Source organism: Tamandua tetradactyla, chromosome 6 (assembly GCF_023851605.1).
Source record: "Tamandua tetradactyla isolate mTamTet1 chromosome 6, mTamTet1.pri, whole genome shotgun sequence".
Classification (NCBI taxonomy): Eukaryota; Metazoa; Chordata; class Mammalia; order Pilosa; family Myrmecophagidae; genus Tamandua; species Tamandua tetradactyla.
In genome coordinates this window covers 135,357,441-135,377,378 of record NC_135332.1, presented here as the reverse complement: position 1 = coordinate 135,377,378, position 19,938 = coordinate 135,357,441, and the positions used below count along the sequence as shown (strand labels likewise).

The following is a 19,938-nucleotide window of genomic DNA, read 5'->3' as shown; positions in this document are numbered from 1 at the left end:
TCACATACCCTCTCTCTTCCTGGAGAAAACAAAAGTTGCATGTGGATAGAGTTGGAAATGCACGTTCTTGTGTAACTTGTAATCTTACATGTTCAAGTTGGTAGGGACCTTATAAAAAAGTCAAGTAAAACTCCCTGATGTTAGCAATGAAGAAATTGAGGCAGGAGACTTAAGTGACTTATGTAAGTCACTCACCTTGTGCTAGAGATACTCAAGGCCCAAGAATTGGTATAGCCTGGTCCCAAGACTTGTGTCTGGAAATGAAATCTATTGCATGCATTTTCCCCCCCTTTTTAAAACTTTCTATTGTGGTAAAATATATACAACATAACATTTCCCATTTTAACCACTTTCAAGGATGCATTCAGTGCTGTTAATTAACATTCATAGTTTTGTGCTCTTGTCATCATCTATTACCAAAAATTTTGCAAAACCCCAAACTGAAACTCTTTACCATTAAGCGTTAACTACCTATTCCAACCCCCATCTCTGCCTCAGGCACCCTATCATCTTCCATCCATCTCTAGGAATTTTCAGATTATAGTTATTTCGTATAAGAAAGATCCTAAAATATGTGTCCTTTTGTGAGTCCAGGCCTTCTTGCCACCCTGCCCAGGCCCAGCTGACCCCTAGATCAGGTAGGGCTGCCAATTCCACCAGGGCCCTGGCGCCACTGTACCTCTGAGTACGAGCCCCACAGCACACATGGGCACATATTCCCACTTCCTCAGCTCCATCCAGGGAAGTGGGTACTGCGTCCATTTTGACATTCTCGTGTAGTCTCTTTGTGTCCTCTATACCAGTGTTTGAAAAATGGACTAGGTTGACTGCTCAGAGGGAGCCTTCTGGTCGTTCTCATTTCTGTCATGCTCTTGCAGGCCAACTTGCCCTTGCTGCAGCGTGAGCTCCTCCACTGTGCAAGACTGGCCAAACAGAACCCTGCCCAGTACCTCGCCCAGCATGAACAGCTGCTTCTGGATGCCAGCACCACCTCACCTGTTGACTCCTCAGAGCTGCTTCTCGATGTGAATGAAAACGGGAAGAGGCGAACTCCAGACAGGTGAGAGGAAGGATCCCGGACTAACCGAGACATTTCCTCATCCGACAGGGATGAGCTTGTATTTCATGTCACATTTAAACGGCTGGCCTATAGCTCTTGCACAATAGCAATAAGCTAAAAGGGCCATCTTGGCTTCTGTGCCCTGGCCTGGGCTTTTGCAGAGAGATGAATCTCTAACTCATGTCAGTTAGACTTTGCACAGGTTATTCTTGTTGCTTATGGTATTAAAGCTAAAAGATGAAGATGCATGATATTCAGTAAACCAGTCCTTGGTTCATAGGCCTATAGTCAATATTAAAATTCTCATTCACCACATAATTCAACCTGAGCATATATTTTGATGTTCGATTTTAGAATATTTGCTGTTAAACATATTTTCAGCAGAAATTCTATTTTTCCTTGTGCCTCTTAATTAACCAGTTGGTTCTAAAACACATGATTTTGAAAGCTGGCCTTCATGTGTTACCCAGTAAACACAGTACATTAGCTATTTGGTTTGGGTTCTGTAAGAATGAAGAGGAAATTTCTGGGAGCTTAGATGAACTGAGTGGTGAGAAAGGTTAAATAATGGAACTAATACATGGGGTTTTGCTGAATAATTTTATTGGTCAGCCAATATTCTATCTGACCCTCTGCTCTCACAACTGGGAATTCTAAGGAATGTAAAATGTAGCCCCTTTTCTATTAAACCTTACAAAGTAATTATTGAATAAGGTATACACATGCAACTTCCCGTGTACTTATTAAAATAAATCTCATCAAGGCCTCATCTTCATAATTACTTTCTAATCTAGCAATGTGAAGTCTTATCAGGATTTTACATAGTATTTGTGAAATATGGAGAAGCTCAGAATGAAACTATATTCAAAAACTTAAGTCATATGCTTTGTTTCCTTTCTCTACTCATCCATTCTCTCTCTCTCTGCATCTCACTAGGTATTGGTATCACAGTCTCTGAGAGGTTGACACTGTGGCACAGCTATGTTCCAAATTCATAGGCACTTAGGAGCTTCGGAGCTTTTGAAGTTCCTACCTTTAAATGTTATTAGCTGCTTCACAAATCCGAATGTTATTTAAAGCCAATCAGTTATCATATAGTTATTATATAATCCTCTGCTAAGCAGTTTTTATACTTTCTCTGGAATTTTGTTCCTCTTAACATAGCACCTTCTCTTGATAGATTGAAAGTACTAAGCAGAAGGCTAAGTTTTAGTCTCCTTCTGACATGTAGACCCACCTCCGTATTTGACCTACCAACAGGGCTACTTTCTTATTCTTACCAACTGTATTTTCTTGGTCATATTTAAGAGTGAATAGAGCATTTAGTACTTGAGCATTTAAAGGAAACTTAATTCAGATGCCTGAGGAGCGTCTACGTGATGTTGCAAAACAAGAGGCAGCCTAGGCATGGGTGATTCACTGGTGCACACCTCTCTGATTCTAACCCATTTACCTTTGTAAAAGCAGTACTGACTGCACACAGGTATTGACATGTTGGCCTGTTCCATTTTTCCAGGATAATGTGATAAAAAAAAAACTAGGGAGAGATTCGATGGGCAAGAAGAAACTGTATTTGAAGAAGGAAGGGTTATCAGGGAAAGATTTAGATAGCTGTGATAAATGTAAAGATAATCTTATAGGCAGAAGTCAGAAATGGACAGGAACTATTCTAGAAATCCTTATTGCTAAATAACTGGGAACTGGCAGTACAAAAGCTTGTTTCATTCATTTCTCTATACTCCTAGTCATTTTGTCCCACTGGCTCTTTGCCCGTATTTTATATTGAATGGTTTCATGACCTTAAACTTTCCTCGGGCAGTCCTGAGGTATAAGCTTTGAGCAGTATGCTAACATATCGATAGGAAAACATCCTGTTAAATTCCATAGATATTCAGCGTTCTTGTTCTAATGCTCTGCAGCCGTGTGTGCATGCAGGTGTGTGTTCAATCAGGTAGAACTTCTGCAAGGGCTCTTCAGTCTTGTCCTCTGGTTGGTTATTCATAGACAGCTGATCTTTGGATGGAACTTTTTTTCCCAAGTGGAACCCTTAAGAATGTGTCACAGTGGAAAGATGGCATGGGTGTACTCAGAACTAGGAGGAAGGGTAATGAGAATATGTTGTGTAAATACATTTGTATCTTGTGGGAATTTGATCAGAGCCAAGAAAATATGGCCCTCCACGGTATTTTTCTTTTGCATATATTTTCTGCATCTTGTTTGCATATACATTTTCTCTTCTCTGGTTATTTATCTGTATATCCAGATCTACTATATGAAATTTTATAGAGTATGGAGCTGTCTGACAGCAAAGCTTTTTTTTTTGTTTTACTGAATGTTTTGTTGGTACATATGGTCCGACATGGATGAGCAGCCACGGTGAGATTTTGGAGTCTATTAAACTGGCTCATTAAAAAGATCAATCTGTTTCTGTAATAACACTGGGAGCCATCAGTCACTAAAAGAGGGAAAAACTGACACCTGAGGAGAAAACACATTTTGGTAATTTGTTCATGACATGTCACGAACAAAAGAGCGCTCTATATTTTGTTTACAACTTTGGGGCTTCAATTCTACAGCGGTTGCTGATTTAATCTACTGAACAGTTGTCACGTGTTTTAGGGAAGGGCTTTTGACGGATTTAACATTTCTCTCATCTTTAAATATGATTGTCACTTTGTCCCTGGCTATGTGTTGTTTTTTTTTTCTAATTTAAACATCTCTTTTATTTACAGAGAAATGAATACTCTAGGGAAGTCTACGAAAATTTTTTTTTCTCCCTGTATGGGAGAGTGAAACTTACTCTGTTTCCTTTTTAGTGTAGTTCAGGGGAGAATCCCTGAACAGCTGAACTGAACTTGTAGGTCTATGGGAAATATTATAGAACCCAAATTACAAAAAAGACAGTTTTCTACTTAAAAATTATGCTTTTGCTTTCTAAAATATTAAGTAAAGTAAATAGAAAAGTCTGATTTCCACTCTAATATGTGAGAGGTTTATTACTTATACCAGATCTTCTTTTGCCATTCTATGATGAGTAAAGCTGAAGAAGTGAATATGAACTTTTATTGGAGCAGTTTCCATGAAGTGAATGTTTGTAAGGATAGAAACTAGAAGTTAAGAGCACTCTTTAAAACTCCTCACCGTGATGATATGAAGATAAACTTTCACATGGAGTGAGGAGGGAAAAGAGCAATTAGACAACACTGAATTTACTTGAGAGCAGAATGGATAAAAGATAAGATTTAAAATGATATTTGTGTTAATTATCATACCCACTTTCTTTTCTCATAGATTTGAAATTACAGCTTTTTAATTTATCTTTAATATTGTGTTCTCACCTGTTATGCTAATTTTCTGACACAGAATCTTTCTTGCTTGGAAACCAAACTAAATGATCAGTGGTTTTGTAAGGTTGATTACCTCCCCCCCAACCCCTTGTTTTATCTTACATGATTGATGTCAAGACTTACAAAATTTTGATGTAATCTTGCTTTAAATTACTTTCAGTTTTCTATTTCTAGACTTTTATAACGAAGACCAGGTAGTTGGATTACAGCAGCTTTCCTCTCCCAATTATTAAACATTATTTTCTAAAAAGACTTGCTTAAACTTATTATTACATAATTTGTCAGCCAGGAGAGATTGTATGGCTCTAGCAGACCAGTTCCTTCTTTTAATACTTGAGGGGAGAAAGGCCTAAAGAACTTGCCTAAAGGCAAAAAGCTTCTTCATGGAGAAATCAGCTTGTTTACATACCTAGAATCTTCCAGTTGCCCAGAATGTGTTTAGTGTACAGAGTTTAGGAAATTAATAAATCAAATCTTGAGTTCTTTTTTTGGTGGTGTTAATTTCACTCGTTTCTTCTCTATAATTGCTCAAGCAGATATTTGCTATAGTATAGTGTTCTAAGGTTTAAAAAATATTTTTAATAACTAAGGGCCCACTGTCAGCCTGGTTTCCTAGCTTCATGATTAAGGTAGAAAATGCTGAAGGTTAGAAGGCAGTCACTTTGAAATCATGTGGGTTGAATGTAATGTAAGAATTGTTAGCACAGTACCCATTAGCTGAACCTGCTAGGTCCATTCTTCCTTTTCTGTATAATGAATCAGGTTTCAGTATTTTGTCTCTTTAAAGAGAAAAAAAATAGGTAAGCTTTACAAAGAATTGTAGGATGACTATGCAAATAAAAATTAAATTTGCATTATCTACTGCATTCAATATTCCGTGAAAAAATATATAGGCATTTTATATTATATTCATGCATTCTTATTTTGTGTTGCATCTTTTATGAACTCTTCATTTTCAGGAAGTAAGTAATCATTCCATAGAAATTATTTTTTATGCATCATATCAATTGTGAAGTCTTCTAGGGAAACAGCATTAAAATTGCATTTATATGATGAGAAAAGAGAGCATGGTTGTAGAGGACATTTTGGTCTCTTTACAATCCAGCCTCAACCTTAATTTGCTAGCCTTATTTCTTGGCTACTCCCCTGGGGTCTAACCCTAATGGCCACTTTTCATACTTTATTTGGTATTCTGACTCGTGGCTTCTTTTTTGTTCCTTAGATCTTATATGTGTTATATTCATACTACATAGCCTCATTTAGACAGTATCTCCTATTTGAATTAAGCCTTTCCAATCATGAATATAATAATGGTGGCTATTTACAGAGCGCTTAAGCTGTGACAGGCTCTGGGTTAAAAATTTACATTTTAACATGTAGCACTTATTTCCTAACAGTCCTATTGCATAGATTCAGGCTGGGTGATGTCTGAGCTCACATGTCTATAAGTGGCAGAGATGAGATTATAAAGTTCCTCTAACTTACACTTATGCTCTTTGAACCGTGACTCTATACCACCAGCCTCTGAACACCCAGCTTGAAATGAAGTGCTTTAACTTACTGAATACTGAATATTCTTTAGGCGCTCTCTGTAGATCATTGCAAATAGTCCTCTCAGTAGCCCTGAGATAGTCACCCGCCTTTTGCAGATGAAAACACAGGCTCATAGAAGTTCAGCCTTTAGGGTTCATTTGGCCAGCAAATAGCTGAACCAAAATTTGAAGCCAGCTCTCTGTGACTCCAAAGCTCCTGCTCATTTGAGTGTCCAGCATTACATTTTGGAGTGTTTTCTTCCTCTGTTTGCCCGTATCACCTTTGTACTGTTTTTATGGTACTTGTATATAGTCCTACATGAAGACATAGAAGTCTTATATCCCAGTTAAATCATGTTTATATTAAAAGATCTCTTGCTGGTATACTTGCAAAAAGTTTGTTTAATATAAATCATTATCTTATGGAGGGTTAGAGGGTTCATGTCTTGCTTGTATTTGTAATCCCACTAAAGCCCAAGATAGTTTCTTATCTATCAGACCAGACACCTAAAACAAAACAAATGCAACAAATATAAATTGAACAAATTAATAAAGTTAAATTAATGCAGTCGTTTCAGCACTGCCCTGAATGATATCTTCACCAAGATCCTTTTTCTCCCTGTTTCCTTCCCTCCCTTCCTTCATTTGTTTTTAATTTATTTGCATGCCAGAAACATACTACCCAGAAAAACCTGGAGGCCTCTGATCATAACATACAGACAATAGAAGAGAATAAAAAAGCACAGTTCCAAATGGACTACTTCAGCAGTGATCAGAGAGTAGGAAAGGCAAGTGGCACTGCCAGGAACGGGCAGTATAACTGCTGAGCAGAGGACTCGCTATAGGAGACCCAAGACAGAAGCATTCCACCTTCTCACATCAGGAGGGTATGCCCAGATGGCTCTGTGAGCCGGGATATTGTGGTCCCTGGAGACCCAGGCATCATGTTTCTGAGCTTGGATAGTCAGACACCAACCTTCATCTTATTTACTCTTGAAGATATCCTCAAGCTGCTCAGGAGTTATCTCTAGTTAGTTATTTAGTGATGAAGACATTGAAGGCACTTTTCTCCATTTGGCCCCAGAGTGATGTCCTGTATCATTCAGCTCTCTCTTCTTCACCGTCCAAATTTCCCACTGCCCCTAGAGTGATAGCAAAACATAGGAACCCCCATATGTTGTCATAAAGTATGAGGACAGCAAGGATGGAAGTGAAAAGACAGATTTGGGATCTGTCCATGCTTTAGAAGAAGGAAAAAGCTCCTTCTCATAATAGATTGCTGAAGTGATGACACTGATCAGAGGACTGATCTGAGGATGAAGATAAATAACATATCTGACTGTTTTGAAAATTGTAAGACTCTTCCAATATTGTAAGTTGTTGTTATCATTGAACACATAGAGAGACAAGCCAGTAAGTTGAGGTGGTTTGACACAACTGGGTCAAGGATGTTTTGATATGTAGAAATGCTACAGGGGCTGCTATAAGACATGTAGAAGATATTTTCTATTTCTGCAAGGGAAAAAAAAAAGTTATAAATAGGAAATTGTTGAAAGCAGAGAACAGAGACCTTGGCTTAAGTGCTTGACTTAGGAACTTAAAACTTGGCCAGAGGACCATCAGCCATGTGGGTTTTAATCTGAATAATGATGACATATTGATGTAAATATAGAATAACCAAATTGCAGAGTTCTCAAACTAGAAGGACCTCAGAAATCATCTAGTCCAGTGGTTTTCAAACTTGGTTTTAAACAGTTGACTTTTTTCTTTAAAAATGAAATCTTAGGTGGAACCCCAATTTCTAAAACAGATAAACTTGCTCAGTGGGTTCCTCTGGCCCTTTAAATCTTGACTGGAGGAAAACTCTTCATTGCCTGCAGAATCCTGAAGCATCTCAGGTGGCAATTTGAAAACCACTGATCTAGTCCAACCCTTTCATTTTACAGATGAGCAAACTGAGGTCCAGAGAGGTTAAGTGGCTTGCCCAAGGTTGCACAGCTAGTCGTGGAAGAGCCAGGACTAGATCTCAGGTCTCTTGATTCCCAGTCCAGTGCTCTTTCCATTACACCACACTGCCAGTAAGGTAGGTGCTGTGTTAGCATTATGTTCATAGCTACTAATGGTGTTCAGATTTTCCAACTGATGTATGCTGGAAATATACCTTGAATGTTTAAAGTGTATTATTCAGAAATGTATAGGATATGAAAATAGAGATTAGAATCACATGGACATACTTTCAGAAGTCAGATCAATATCAAGAATGTTTTCTTTGACTTTTTGAAATTATTTCAAAGTGATGCATTTCAGTAATGTCTTGAGCTATATTGGACATCTTAACCTAATACCAATGATCAATATGTATGGAGTCGGTATATTTTAGTGCAGACACACACTTTAATGGGAAATGCATGAGACTTCTAGCTGCCACTCCTGCTGTCATTTCCAAAATTGGGCGGATTCCTGCCTCCAGAACAATACATCCTTCTTCAGAACATAATGGGCATGTATTTGTTTCACTTCAAGCCAGGCAGACTTGCAGTCAGTTCTTTGTGTGCCTGTAGCTTCTTTCTCTGACTCCCTCATCCTTCTCAGTCTGATGTGCATACAGTTGTCACTGGGATCCACCCTAATTGGACACAAAGGAGTTTCACTGTAGAAATCTGTTGCCCCTGATAATCTCTGCCGCTGATTCACTTTCCACTCTGGTCCCCCCCATGTCACCAACGACTGTCACTAGGTGCTAGGAAAGTGAGAATGGTCTCGTAAAGCCTCTGTGCTCTTCTTGTTTTACCAACCTAAAACCAAAAAGGCATGCTGAAATCTGCAGCCGCTTTGCATCGGCAGAACTCTTATGAGGAAATTTCCTTGGAAAATAGATACCACTGGTCTAAGGACCAGCACTGTCTTGTAAAGAAAACCAGCTGCTGATTAATAAACCAGTTTGGGAGCTGCAATTCCAGTCAGAGTTGGATTCTGGTTTGCATAATTGGTTAGTCTTAAAGACAATAAGAGATATATTCAGCCAGAAAATATTTACTTAGCATCACTTTGTTTAAGAATCTAGGAGCAGTGATTAGTAATTAGGTCTTATTTATAGAACGCATTCCTTCTGAAAGCCAAGTTCAAAGTACTGTTCATCTCTTGATGAAGTACAGTCAGGAGGTGCCCATCCTGCCACATGACCTGATGACCCCAAGGCAGGTCACAATAGCTCTTTGGGAATGTATTTCCTCAACTTTTTTTTTTTCTTGAGTGCATAGTCCGAAAATTGAACCCGCATCTCCTGCATGGAATGTGAGCATTCTACCACTGAACCACCCGTGTACCCTTTCAACTTTTTTTTTTTACATTAAAAATTTTTTTATTGTGAAATATAAACATATATACAAAACAATAAATTTCCAAGTACATTTTAACAAGTATTAGACCAGGTTTTAAAGTTTGGTATGGGTTACAGTTCCACGTTTTTTCATGGAACTTTTTCTTCTAATTGCTCTAAGACACTGGAGACACAACAGAAATATCAGTATAATGACTCAGCAGTCATACTCTTTTGTTAAATCCTATCCTCTCTGTTATACTATTTCTTCTTTTTAAATAACATATATACATAAAGGCAATAAATTTCAAAGTACATCACAACAATTAGTTGTAGAAGAGATTTCAGAGTTTGGTATGGGTTACAATTCCATAATTTTACCTAGCTGCTGTAAGGTACTGGAAGTTAAAATAAGTATCAGTATAATGATTCAGTACGCACTCATCTGTTAAACCCGACCTTCTCTGTATAACTCCACCATCATCTTTGATCGTACTCCCACTCTTTAGGGGTATTTGGGCTATCCCCAATCTAACTTTTTCATGTTGGAAGCCTTTCCTCAACTTTTAAATAAGGAGTTGACCTAGATCATCCTTCTAATCTGGCCAGCTCCATACCACTGCTGATGGAGTATCTTGGTGGCCAAAGACAGTGCCAGGATTCCAGACATTGCATTGCTTGGTTTTATTAGCTTGGTTTGATCAGCACATTCTTACAGAACTTTCTGAGATGATGGAAATGTTCTTTGTTTGCATGGTTCACTGCTGCAGCCACTAGCTGCAGGTCACTGATGAGCACCTGAAATGTGTACCATGCTACCGAGGAGTTGAATTTTAAATTCTGTTTGATTTTTTTGTTTGTTTGTTTGTTTGTACAGGGAATCGAACCTGGGTCTCCAGCATGGCAGGCGAGAATTCTGCCTGCTGAGCCACCATGGCCTGCTCTCTATTTGATTTTAATTAACCTCCATTTAAACTTAAATGGCTACCAGTGGCTACTGTGTTGGACAACACAGCTCATAGATGTTACTTGGCTAAAAGTCAGATGCCAGTTTGGATAAATGGAATAGTATACCTTGATTTCCTCAAGGGAGTGATACTATTTTACCTTGATGAATCATCACCAAATATAACTGATGTTAGGGTAACTTGTTAGAAATCAGGTAGTCTGTATTAAAATGTAATCTGCACAGAGAAGTAGTCTGAATTAAAATGTAATCTGCACAGAGAGAATGGATTTCCTCTTATTTGTAACCTAAGCACATGAGCTCCAACTGAAAAGATGTTTGCTAACTTGATGAGAAATGAAACATTTTTTCCTGTGTGCAGGCTTATGATCATTTAGACTTCAGCATGGGTTTCGATGAACTCCCATAACTTTCTGCAAAGCTGAATTTAGAAAGTTTCTGGCCAGTGAAGGAACATTGTTTATATTACAGGCTCAAATGTGAGTATCTGAACTATGCCGGTTGCTGAGTACATCATGAAACAAACTCTTTTTCTTCCCCCCCTCAGAACCAAAGAAAATGGCTTTGACAGAGAGCCTTTGCACTCAGAACATCCAAGCAAGCGACCATGCACTATTAGCCCAGGCCAGCGATACAGTCCAAATAACGGCTTATCCTACCAGCCCAATGGCCTGCCTCACCCCACCCCACCTCCACCTCAGCATTACCGTTTGGATGATATGGCCATTGCCCACCACTACAGGGACTCCTATCGACACCCCAGCCACAGGGACCTCAGGGACAGAAACAGACCTATGGGTAAGACTGAAGGATCTGTTCACTTCTTATGGGATTGGATGCTTGAAGACTCACGTTGTTACTTCTCAACTGAACTTGAGGCTTAATGTCTGTGCTCGAGGCTTAAAATCTGTGATGGGTGTAAACAATTCTCTTCTAATTTATATTGCCTCTTTATGAGAAAACTTGGATAGTATTTAAATGCTCTTCAACAGCTGTGCTCTATCTCTTAATCACTGGTATTCTATAAAATAGCAGGTCAGGGTTTTTTGGGGGTAGGTGGGGGAGGGGCATTTATATACAAAACCAATTTGTGATGACAAGTATAAAGTGAATTTTTAGTTTGATTTTTTTTAACATGAGTAATTTCATATGGAGTATGCCTGCCAAGATCTTTAAAAGAAAAGAAAGATAGTTGCTTTGCTTCATTTTATCCTTTATTCCAGACAGTTTCAAAGTTCTTTTTTTTTTCTGGGCTCCATGATATTCCATATTTCCAAAATATGATATGGCATGCTATCTGTGGCTTAACTCACTGGATGTTATTTGAGCAATGATTTTATAATTTTCTTTACTTGAAAGTGCCCAGTAATTAAATTTAGTATTGACAATTTTGAGTCAAAAATCAGAATACGAAGAAGGCAGGAGTCTGGGAAAATACGTGCCTTTGTGTTCATTTCTTCTTTGCATAAAGCTATTGGAGGTGAGGCAATATAGAACCTCAAGGAAAGATCAGAGGTATTGCCTTCTAAAGAACAAATGTCTTCCTTGACAAACTGAGAAGGAAGATGAGCAAGGTAAGTTCTGAGATGTGTGCAGTGGTTGAGGTGACAGGATCTCGAGGGAGGAAGTGCACTGTTGCTGGGTACCACAATTAATTTTTGGTGAGCCAGTCTATTTATAAACACTGAGAGTAACAGTCAACCCTCTTTTCTTCTTCCAACTCTAACGCCCATGCCCTCCCACTGGCAGGCCACCATTTACCTGGTAGCTAGTTGCTGCACACTTTCCCCGGGTGGCCATTTGGTGGGCAGGATTCAGGAAACAGCAAGGGATGAAATTCAAGTAGGAAACCAGAAAATGGAGCTGAGGATGTAGAACTCTGGGAATTGCAGTTATCCATGGCTTGAGTAGTGACAATGTTGCTTTTGTTTTGTTTTACCCACACAGAGAGATGGCACGGTGAGCAGAAGTTTATATTAGGTTTCTAACTAGGTTACTAGCAGACAAAGACTGCCATATTTAAGGTCTTTTTATTTTTTACATTTTTGCTTTCCTACACACAAACCTAAATGTCTAGAAAGCAGAGAGGGAGGGTCAGAATGTGGGCTATTATTGAGGCTCTGGTTGTGACATAGTAAAATGAGTAGTTCTGCTTTTCCACAACAGTAATTTCTACATTTATATTGTGTATCAGACAAGCGGCTAAGCATATATTTGTGCTTTAATAGTCCGTCTAATGTTCTCTCAGGTACCATTTCTGAAGAGCTTTCAAAAGTGGCTATGTTCTTTCTCAGTTGGGATTGATATTTTGACCCCAAAAATCTAAATGGAAAACAATCCCCTTCTAAGCAAAACCCTTGCTATTTATTTAAGACTTAATGCCCTAAAACCACAACTATTCATTTTTAAATAGAAGCGCGGAGTCAGGCCTTGTAAGACCACTAAAAGATCTCTCATTTGTAGGTGCTAGGAAATGGCCTATTTCTTAGGCAGCAAGTGCTATTTTATGAAATACTAGTTTCAGTGCACTGTAAAATAATCTGCAAAGAAGTAATTATCCTTATGTGCAATGATTATGTATTCATTTTAGTACTGTAAAATATTCCTTTATGAATTATATTTATATCCACTGGTTTTATGTGATTTTCTTTATACCATGTTCCTTACCTTTTCATTATATTAGCTTAGAAAACTAATAGTGCTAATCTATAAATATGTGCAACTACTTAAACATCCCTAAAGTCAGGCAGAATTTAGTGTGTGTTAATGTAAAATAAAATCTTGCTGTATGAGTGAAAAATTATGGTGATATATAAGGCTGGCATTTTGAGAATATTACTGGTATACTTAGTCTGGTATGATTTATAAATGCCTTTTATATGTAGGGACATATAGAATCCTTTAATAAAGCAACTTTGCAACATTGGTATATAAGTAAGCATAGAGTTTTAGCCTAGTTGGCTAAAATCTTATAAAACATAAGAACCAGGTAAGAACTGGCTTTAGTGACAAATTTCCCAAAAATGAAAATAATGTTCTCTTATGCTGATGAGCCGTTTTCCCCCCCGTACAGCTTTCTGGTGTTACAAATATAAATAAAAACTGTGTTGTATTGAATATTTATGCATCTGAAATGGAGAAATTAATAAATGCAACCTTGTGAGCTTTACTTTATTCCTTGTAAAGATAGGATTTTATCTAACAAAAGACTGTCAAAGTTCAAAATCAACAGAGGAGTCCTATTCCTATATTTCTCCACCAAGTACTTGGGCTCAAACATGGTTTCAGATCTGCTTGTTATTAGCATTACTTAAAAATATGAACTAAAGCCTAGCAGTATTCTGCAAATGCCTGAATCCCATTAGCCACAGACATCCTATTGCTCAGTAATATTATTCCAAGTGTCAACACTTGTCTCATTATTAACTTAGCCCCTGAATTTTTGAAATTTTCAAGACCATTGGCATACTAGGTCTTTAAGGCAAAATCTAAGATGCCTCAACCATAAAAGTCACTGTCACATTTCCATCCTCATCACTCTCCTGGTTCTTTTGTGTGATGACTAATTTTAACGACCGTGCCTTTTTCCTAAAACACAGGCAATAAATAAGTCAACAAAAATTACATATTTGCAAGCATTTCAACTTGGAATAATCACAACAAATAGAGCAATAACTATTATTTTTCCCCATGTCTTTCCTATTATGCAAATTAGTAAAATTTATGTGCAGTTTTACTTTTTTACCAATAGGTGGCATTGGCCATTTTAATTTTTAAAATGTATCCATGAATATGTTCTAATTGGACAAGAATAATGCAAAATGTTTTATATGAAGCTTTTTATTTAGTTTGAGAGAGAACTGTCATATATTTGTTTATTTCTGTCAGATGCAAGTTAATTCGTATTTCATGGTTGGCTAAAAAGAATCATGTGACTCATCATGTTCGTTTCTCTAAATAAAGTAAAAGAGGAGATTTCTGACCACTCAGATTTCACAAAAAATGGAATGCATTATGTCTTATAACTCTTAGAGTCATTTAATTCTTACAAAATTCCCTTAGAGAGGTAGCCTTGGTATCTAGAAGCTCAAACTATTGTCAGGCTTAGTTTGCTATTCAGAGTAACATCATGAAAAGTGGCAACCAAAAAGAATAATTTTCATCTTTGAAAAATGGAAAATACCACTGTAGCCCAGTGCCTTTCCTATACAGTAGAATGTAAGGTATCTTATCCACAAAGACTCTGTAAGAGGAGCAACATGTTTCCCAGTGTCTCTGATCAGAACCTTCCGTCATATCCTTCTAGTGAGACTCATTTTTTTCTACTTTGATGAGCATCCTAGCTAACTGCTTATGTTCATTAATATTGTTGCTTACCTGCTAAACATTTATATGTTAACTTTTTTTATGGTAGTATTTTAACTGTGATGCTAAAGAGCATTATTACTTACATTATGGGCTATAGATAGAATGTTCAATTTCTTGACTTGGATTTATGATAGTTGTCTGAGATTATGTCTGGAATGTTGGGTTTTTTTTTCATAGAGGATGCCCATTTTAAATACTATGTATGTGTTCATGTTTTGGGAAGCTGAATGAGTATACGTCATTTTTGGATTATCTCAGGCCTTCTTGGCCTAATTTTATCACAGAGGTTTATGCATTAGGATTATATCTTTTTATATTATGCTGAAATTTGTGAAAACGAATCTGTGAAAAAATTTTTTTACCATATTTGTTTCAGAAAAGTATATTCCTGCCCGTGTAAAATGATGTCTATCGTTATGGTTAGTGTAGGAAGGAAAGCCACAGTTTGAACCCTGAACCTATTTAATGTCTGGTTTTGTTTTCTTGTATTTATTAAGACATAGGATGCATTTGTATTTTTAATAAGGGAGTGTTGTATAGATAACTAATACCGGACTTGGTGTCACTGTTTCCTCATGTGCAAAATAAGGGTTCTGACAAGATGATCTCTAAAATTCCTTCCACGTCTAATATTTTATCATTCTATAAGGAGCCCATTAGTGATTCTGAATCTGAGTGTGACCTGTATCTCCATTAAAATCAAATATATTCTCAAGTGGTTGATTTGTCCATATTGTCCTTGCGCTGTGCTTGTGTGTGTGTATGTGGAGGGGGACTGAGCACTCTGGGCGGCTCACCCCTCTTCTCTCCATTTTTAGGGTTGCATGGCACACGTCAAGAAGAAATGATTGACCACAGGCTGACAGACAGAGAATGGGCAGAAGAATGGAAACATCTTGATCATGTAAGCCATCGGCGATCACTTAGGTTAAAAGTTTTGAAAACAGGTGGAGTGAGGTTATGTGCTAAAATAGTAATAAGAAAACTTGGTGATACTTTGAAGGGATGCCTTTCTGGTCATCCTGGAAAAATGTGAGTGAGAATGTTGGAAGTAGAATTTAGTCTTTGATCTTTAAAATGATATATAAGGGCTGTTGGTGAACATCATTTCATTTTCTACTGTAGTGGGATTTGTAATTGAAAAGGTGGATTTACTGGTTTCAAAATCTGTCCTGACTCCCATGTGTCATTCTCATTCCTATAGAATTTAGTCATCTATTGAGTCTGGATTTCAAGCCCAGCCTCATATTAAAATACACACACACACACACACACACACACACACACACACACACACACCCCAGGCATAAGTCTATTGAGTCTGGATTTCAAGCCCAGCCTCATATTAAAATACACACACACACACACACACACACACACACACACACACACACCCCAGGCATAAGTCTATTGAGTCTGGATTTCAAGCCCAGCCTCATATTAAAATACACACACACACACACACACACACACACCCCAGGCATAAGTCTATTGAGTCTGGATTTCAAGCCCAGCCTCATATTAAAATACACACACACACACACACACACACACACACACACACACACACACACACCAGGCATAAGTCTATTGAGTCTGGATTTCAAGCCCAGCCTCATATTAAAATACACACACACACACACACACACACACACACACACACCAGGCATAAGTCTATTGAGTCTGGATTTCAAGCCCAGCCTCATATTAAAATACACACACACACACACACACACACACACACACACACACACCAGGCATAAGTCTTCCAGAATAAAATTTTATCCTTTTGTTGCCCTAAAATTGTTTGTTTCACTAGCCACCAAAGTCTTGAGGTTGTGATGACTTAAATAGTCTTCCTTTTTTGCCCCTGTTTCTCACATAGCTGTTGAACTGCATAATGGACATGGTAGAAAAAACGAGGCGGTCTCTCACTGTCCTAAGGCGCTGTCAGGAAGCCGACCGCGAGGAGCTGAATTACTGGATCCGGCGGTACAGTGACGCCGAGGACTTAAAAAAGGGCGGCAGCAGTAGCAGCAGCCATTCCCGGCAGCAGAGTCCCATCAATCCAGACCCAGTGGCTTTAGGTACCTTCCTTCAAGTGGGCCTATTGAACAGATATTTCTTCTGCCCTCTATTAATGCTGATTTCATTTTCAACTTGTCTTTTCAAGAATAAGAAAGGATGTGTGGGGAGTGTTAGAACAGTAAACATGTTATATATCCTCAAATATGTCTTGTCTATCTGTTAGGAAAGTGGGTAGATTGGCATGCAAGGAAACGGTCACAAAACTTAAACAGCTTTTCCAGGTTAATGGGATGAGTTCAGGCAAAGTTTCATAGCTACACCGCAATTTAGCATGCCTCGCTAAAATCTTTGTTTGTTGCTAGTAGAGCTGTTGGACCCTCCCTCAAACCTGTAAAAAAGAGAATCTTGTGTTCTGCAGGTCTAACAAACTCCCCAGGGAATTCTTCAACTTACACCAAGGTTTGAGGGCATTGCACTCGGAGATGCCTGTTTTCTGATTTTTGATTCAAGCCACGGTTTCTAAGACAATCTTGTTTTGAGCTGTATCTTATTTTGAGCTGTATCTTATATTTAAGAAAAGCACTTTTCCTCAGAACCCTTCCAGAAAGAAACTAAAGTCTATATATTTTGCCAACTGCCACTTGAAAATTAATGGTGAAGGTGTAGCTCTCTTCCTGTAGTTTGACCGTAACTCAGCTGCCTTAACCACGATTTTGTTAATTCTAGTTCTATAAAAGGACTATTAATATAGCTGTACTTTAGAAATGGAATGTTAATATGTAGCCATATTTAAAATTGGTATTTAGGAATTACTGCGGGTAAATATACTACAGTTCCTAATCTATTGAAAGAAATGGTTAACCTGAAATGATTTTTGAGTGGCCTTCAAGCTTTTACCGAAAATAACAATAAGGTGCTGTCCTTTACATTGCTGACCATTTCATGAGTATCCATTTGATACACTTCATAAAAATGGGTCTGTGTTGATCTGCATTCTCTCAGCTCCTTCTCTTGTGGGTTTGTTTAGTCCAGGACCTACTAGCTAACTCAGGTCAGGGTACAATCTGTGCTAAAAAACAAAACTAATTACACTCTGCAGATTAAACTTGTAACTTTGGCCTCATTAGCACCATGCTCTGATTACTGAACTTAAAATACATATGGTAGCAATAGTACATGCATTATCTGGCTGTTGATCAGTTTCTTTTTTAGTAAGATGATTCCTTGCCAATGCATTGTCCTTTAGTTTTGTGGATTCTTGCTAATCCCTAAATGCTCAATGCCTATTACCAAAATAAATATTAAATAAAGGAAGATTTTGAGTTATTTGCCCAATAGGCATTATTCTAAAGCATATTTTAAAGACAAAAGTGTATTTGTTAGGTTATATTAAGGCAACAGTGCAAATAGATTTATGTTTGATTTGCACCAACATTTGTCTAAGCAAAAACTATATGGGGCAGAGCAAAGTAAACGTTTGTTTTTATTTCCTTATCAAAATCAAAAATTGGTTAATTATAACAAGTCTGCCCAACTCAAACAAAGGGGATACTGGTAACTATTCAATGTGGACAAGATACTGAGAGCCTTAAAGTAAATTAACATTGAGAGTAGAAATATAATTTGGCCTGCTCTGTTGAACAAATTCATTACATATTTATTGAGTGTTTACTGTGTGCAAGGCATTGTGCTAGGCACTGTAATGTGTGAAAAAGATTCGTCATCCCTTTGTCCTCTGGGGAACTTTTGGCCTAGTGGAGGAGACTGGCAAGAAAACAGCTACTGTGGGCTCAGGGTGGCCACCTCAATTCAGTCCCCTCATCTGAAGAGATTGTTACTATCTGCTGCCCATAGTAAAAACTCAGTTTCAGAAAGTGATAAGACTTTATAACATGTGAGTTATCATCACATAAAGAACATAGGACACTTGCTAAACGATTGTCATTACTGCACATGGATTCTGACGATGCCAGTGTATGTCATGTTCTCCGGGAAGAGTGGTTTAGTCTCCCTGTTATTTGGCCAAAAGAATAAAATTTGTTTTTAAACCCCCCTTCTAAAGAGCATACAGATTATACTACTTATAATGATGCTTAACAAATTCATATTTTTTGGTCTAGCTGAGATGTTGCATTGGCTTTAAGCTGTAGTGAATTATATTATTCAAAGGTTTACAGGTGCCTTATTTCTTCCTTTTATGCTATTAAAACTGTCATGTTCTTTATGGGTGGGAACCCTAGATTGCTCATTTAAGAAACCATCACAACTTTAGAGGGACTCTATCAAGAGCAACACAGTGGGCAAGTTTTAGCATATAACAGTTACATCATTGTGCCTCCTTGCTTTTCAATTCTTAAGGCCTTTGAGCTCTACTTAGTGGGGCTGGGCTGAGGCTATTCATAGGAAACAGGTGCTTTGTAACCATGGACCACAGTCATTTACATGTAGTACTTTCTAAGTCTCTCCCCTAGGCATTGGAATTATATGTATATCTTGTATATAATGAAAGCATTGGGGGTTATGGCTGATAAATCTATTTTTCTACCTCTGGAAACTGTGTAGTATGTCTTTGGTAGGAGGGAGTAGTATTTATGCATGTGTGTAGATAGATCTATGGATATATCTATATCTTTTTTTTATTAAAAATAACATACAAACACCAACATTCTTACCATATGATCATTCCATTCTTGATGTATAATCAGTAACTCACAATATCACGTAGTTGTATATTCATCATCTTGATCATTTCTTATATTGATATCTTTATGGACATCTGAATCTTTAGCTTGTACACTTAGGTTGTGTTTTTTTCAGCATGATTGTTTCAATTTGTAAGCTACTCTCAAATAAGACCTTTAGGACAGTCTTATTTGACTATCCTAAAGGAGATAGTCCTTTGATTCAAAAGATGTTAGGAGATATCTTTGACCTTTTAGGATAGTCTTATTTGACTATCCTAGTCTTATTTGACTATCCTAAAGGAGATAGTCCTTTGATTCAAAAGATATTAGGAGATATCTTTGATTCAAAGCATTGCCCTAGTTTCATCCATAACTTTGGGATATGGGGTATGTTTAGTTATGAAAACACTCTTAGTATTATTTAAATTGTACTTGAGGACTGCATGGAGGAGAATGTAACTTCCATGATTCCATGACTGATATGGTACTTGATTAACTTATTTTCATTCTCGCTGTTGAAATATAGCCATAGTAATAAGTCACTGTGGGGGGTTAGTAAGATAATATGATAATTCTATTACTAATTGAAATTTAGGAGATTTCCCCAAATATTAAATAAAAGCCCTGTTTTGA

At 37.6% G+C, this 19,938-nt stretch overlaps 1 protein-coding gene across 13 annotated transcripts in view; it reads left to right on the top strand.

The window, feature by feature from the left end:
- RUNX1T1 (RUNX1 partner transcriptional co-repressor 1) overlaps positions 1–19,938 on the top strand; it is a 134,694-nt gene that overhangs the window by 91,023 nt on the left and 23,733 nt on the right. For all 13 annotated transcript variants that reach the window (XR_013178338.1, XM_077167185.1, XM_077167183.1 and 10 more), the window contains 4 exons: positions 879–1,060; positions 10,773–11,023; positions 15,412–15,497; positions 16,479–16,680. Coding sequence is in view for 12 of the 13 variants with exons in the window: in XM_077167185.1 (XP_077023300.1) it covers positions 879–1,060; positions 10,773–11,023; positions 15,412–15,497; positions 16,479–16,680 (721 nt within the window). In the remaining variant the exon portion in view is untranslated. The remainder of the gene's footprint in view (positions 1–878; positions 1,061–10,772; positions 11,024–15,411; positions 15,498–16,478; positions 16,681–19,938) is intronic.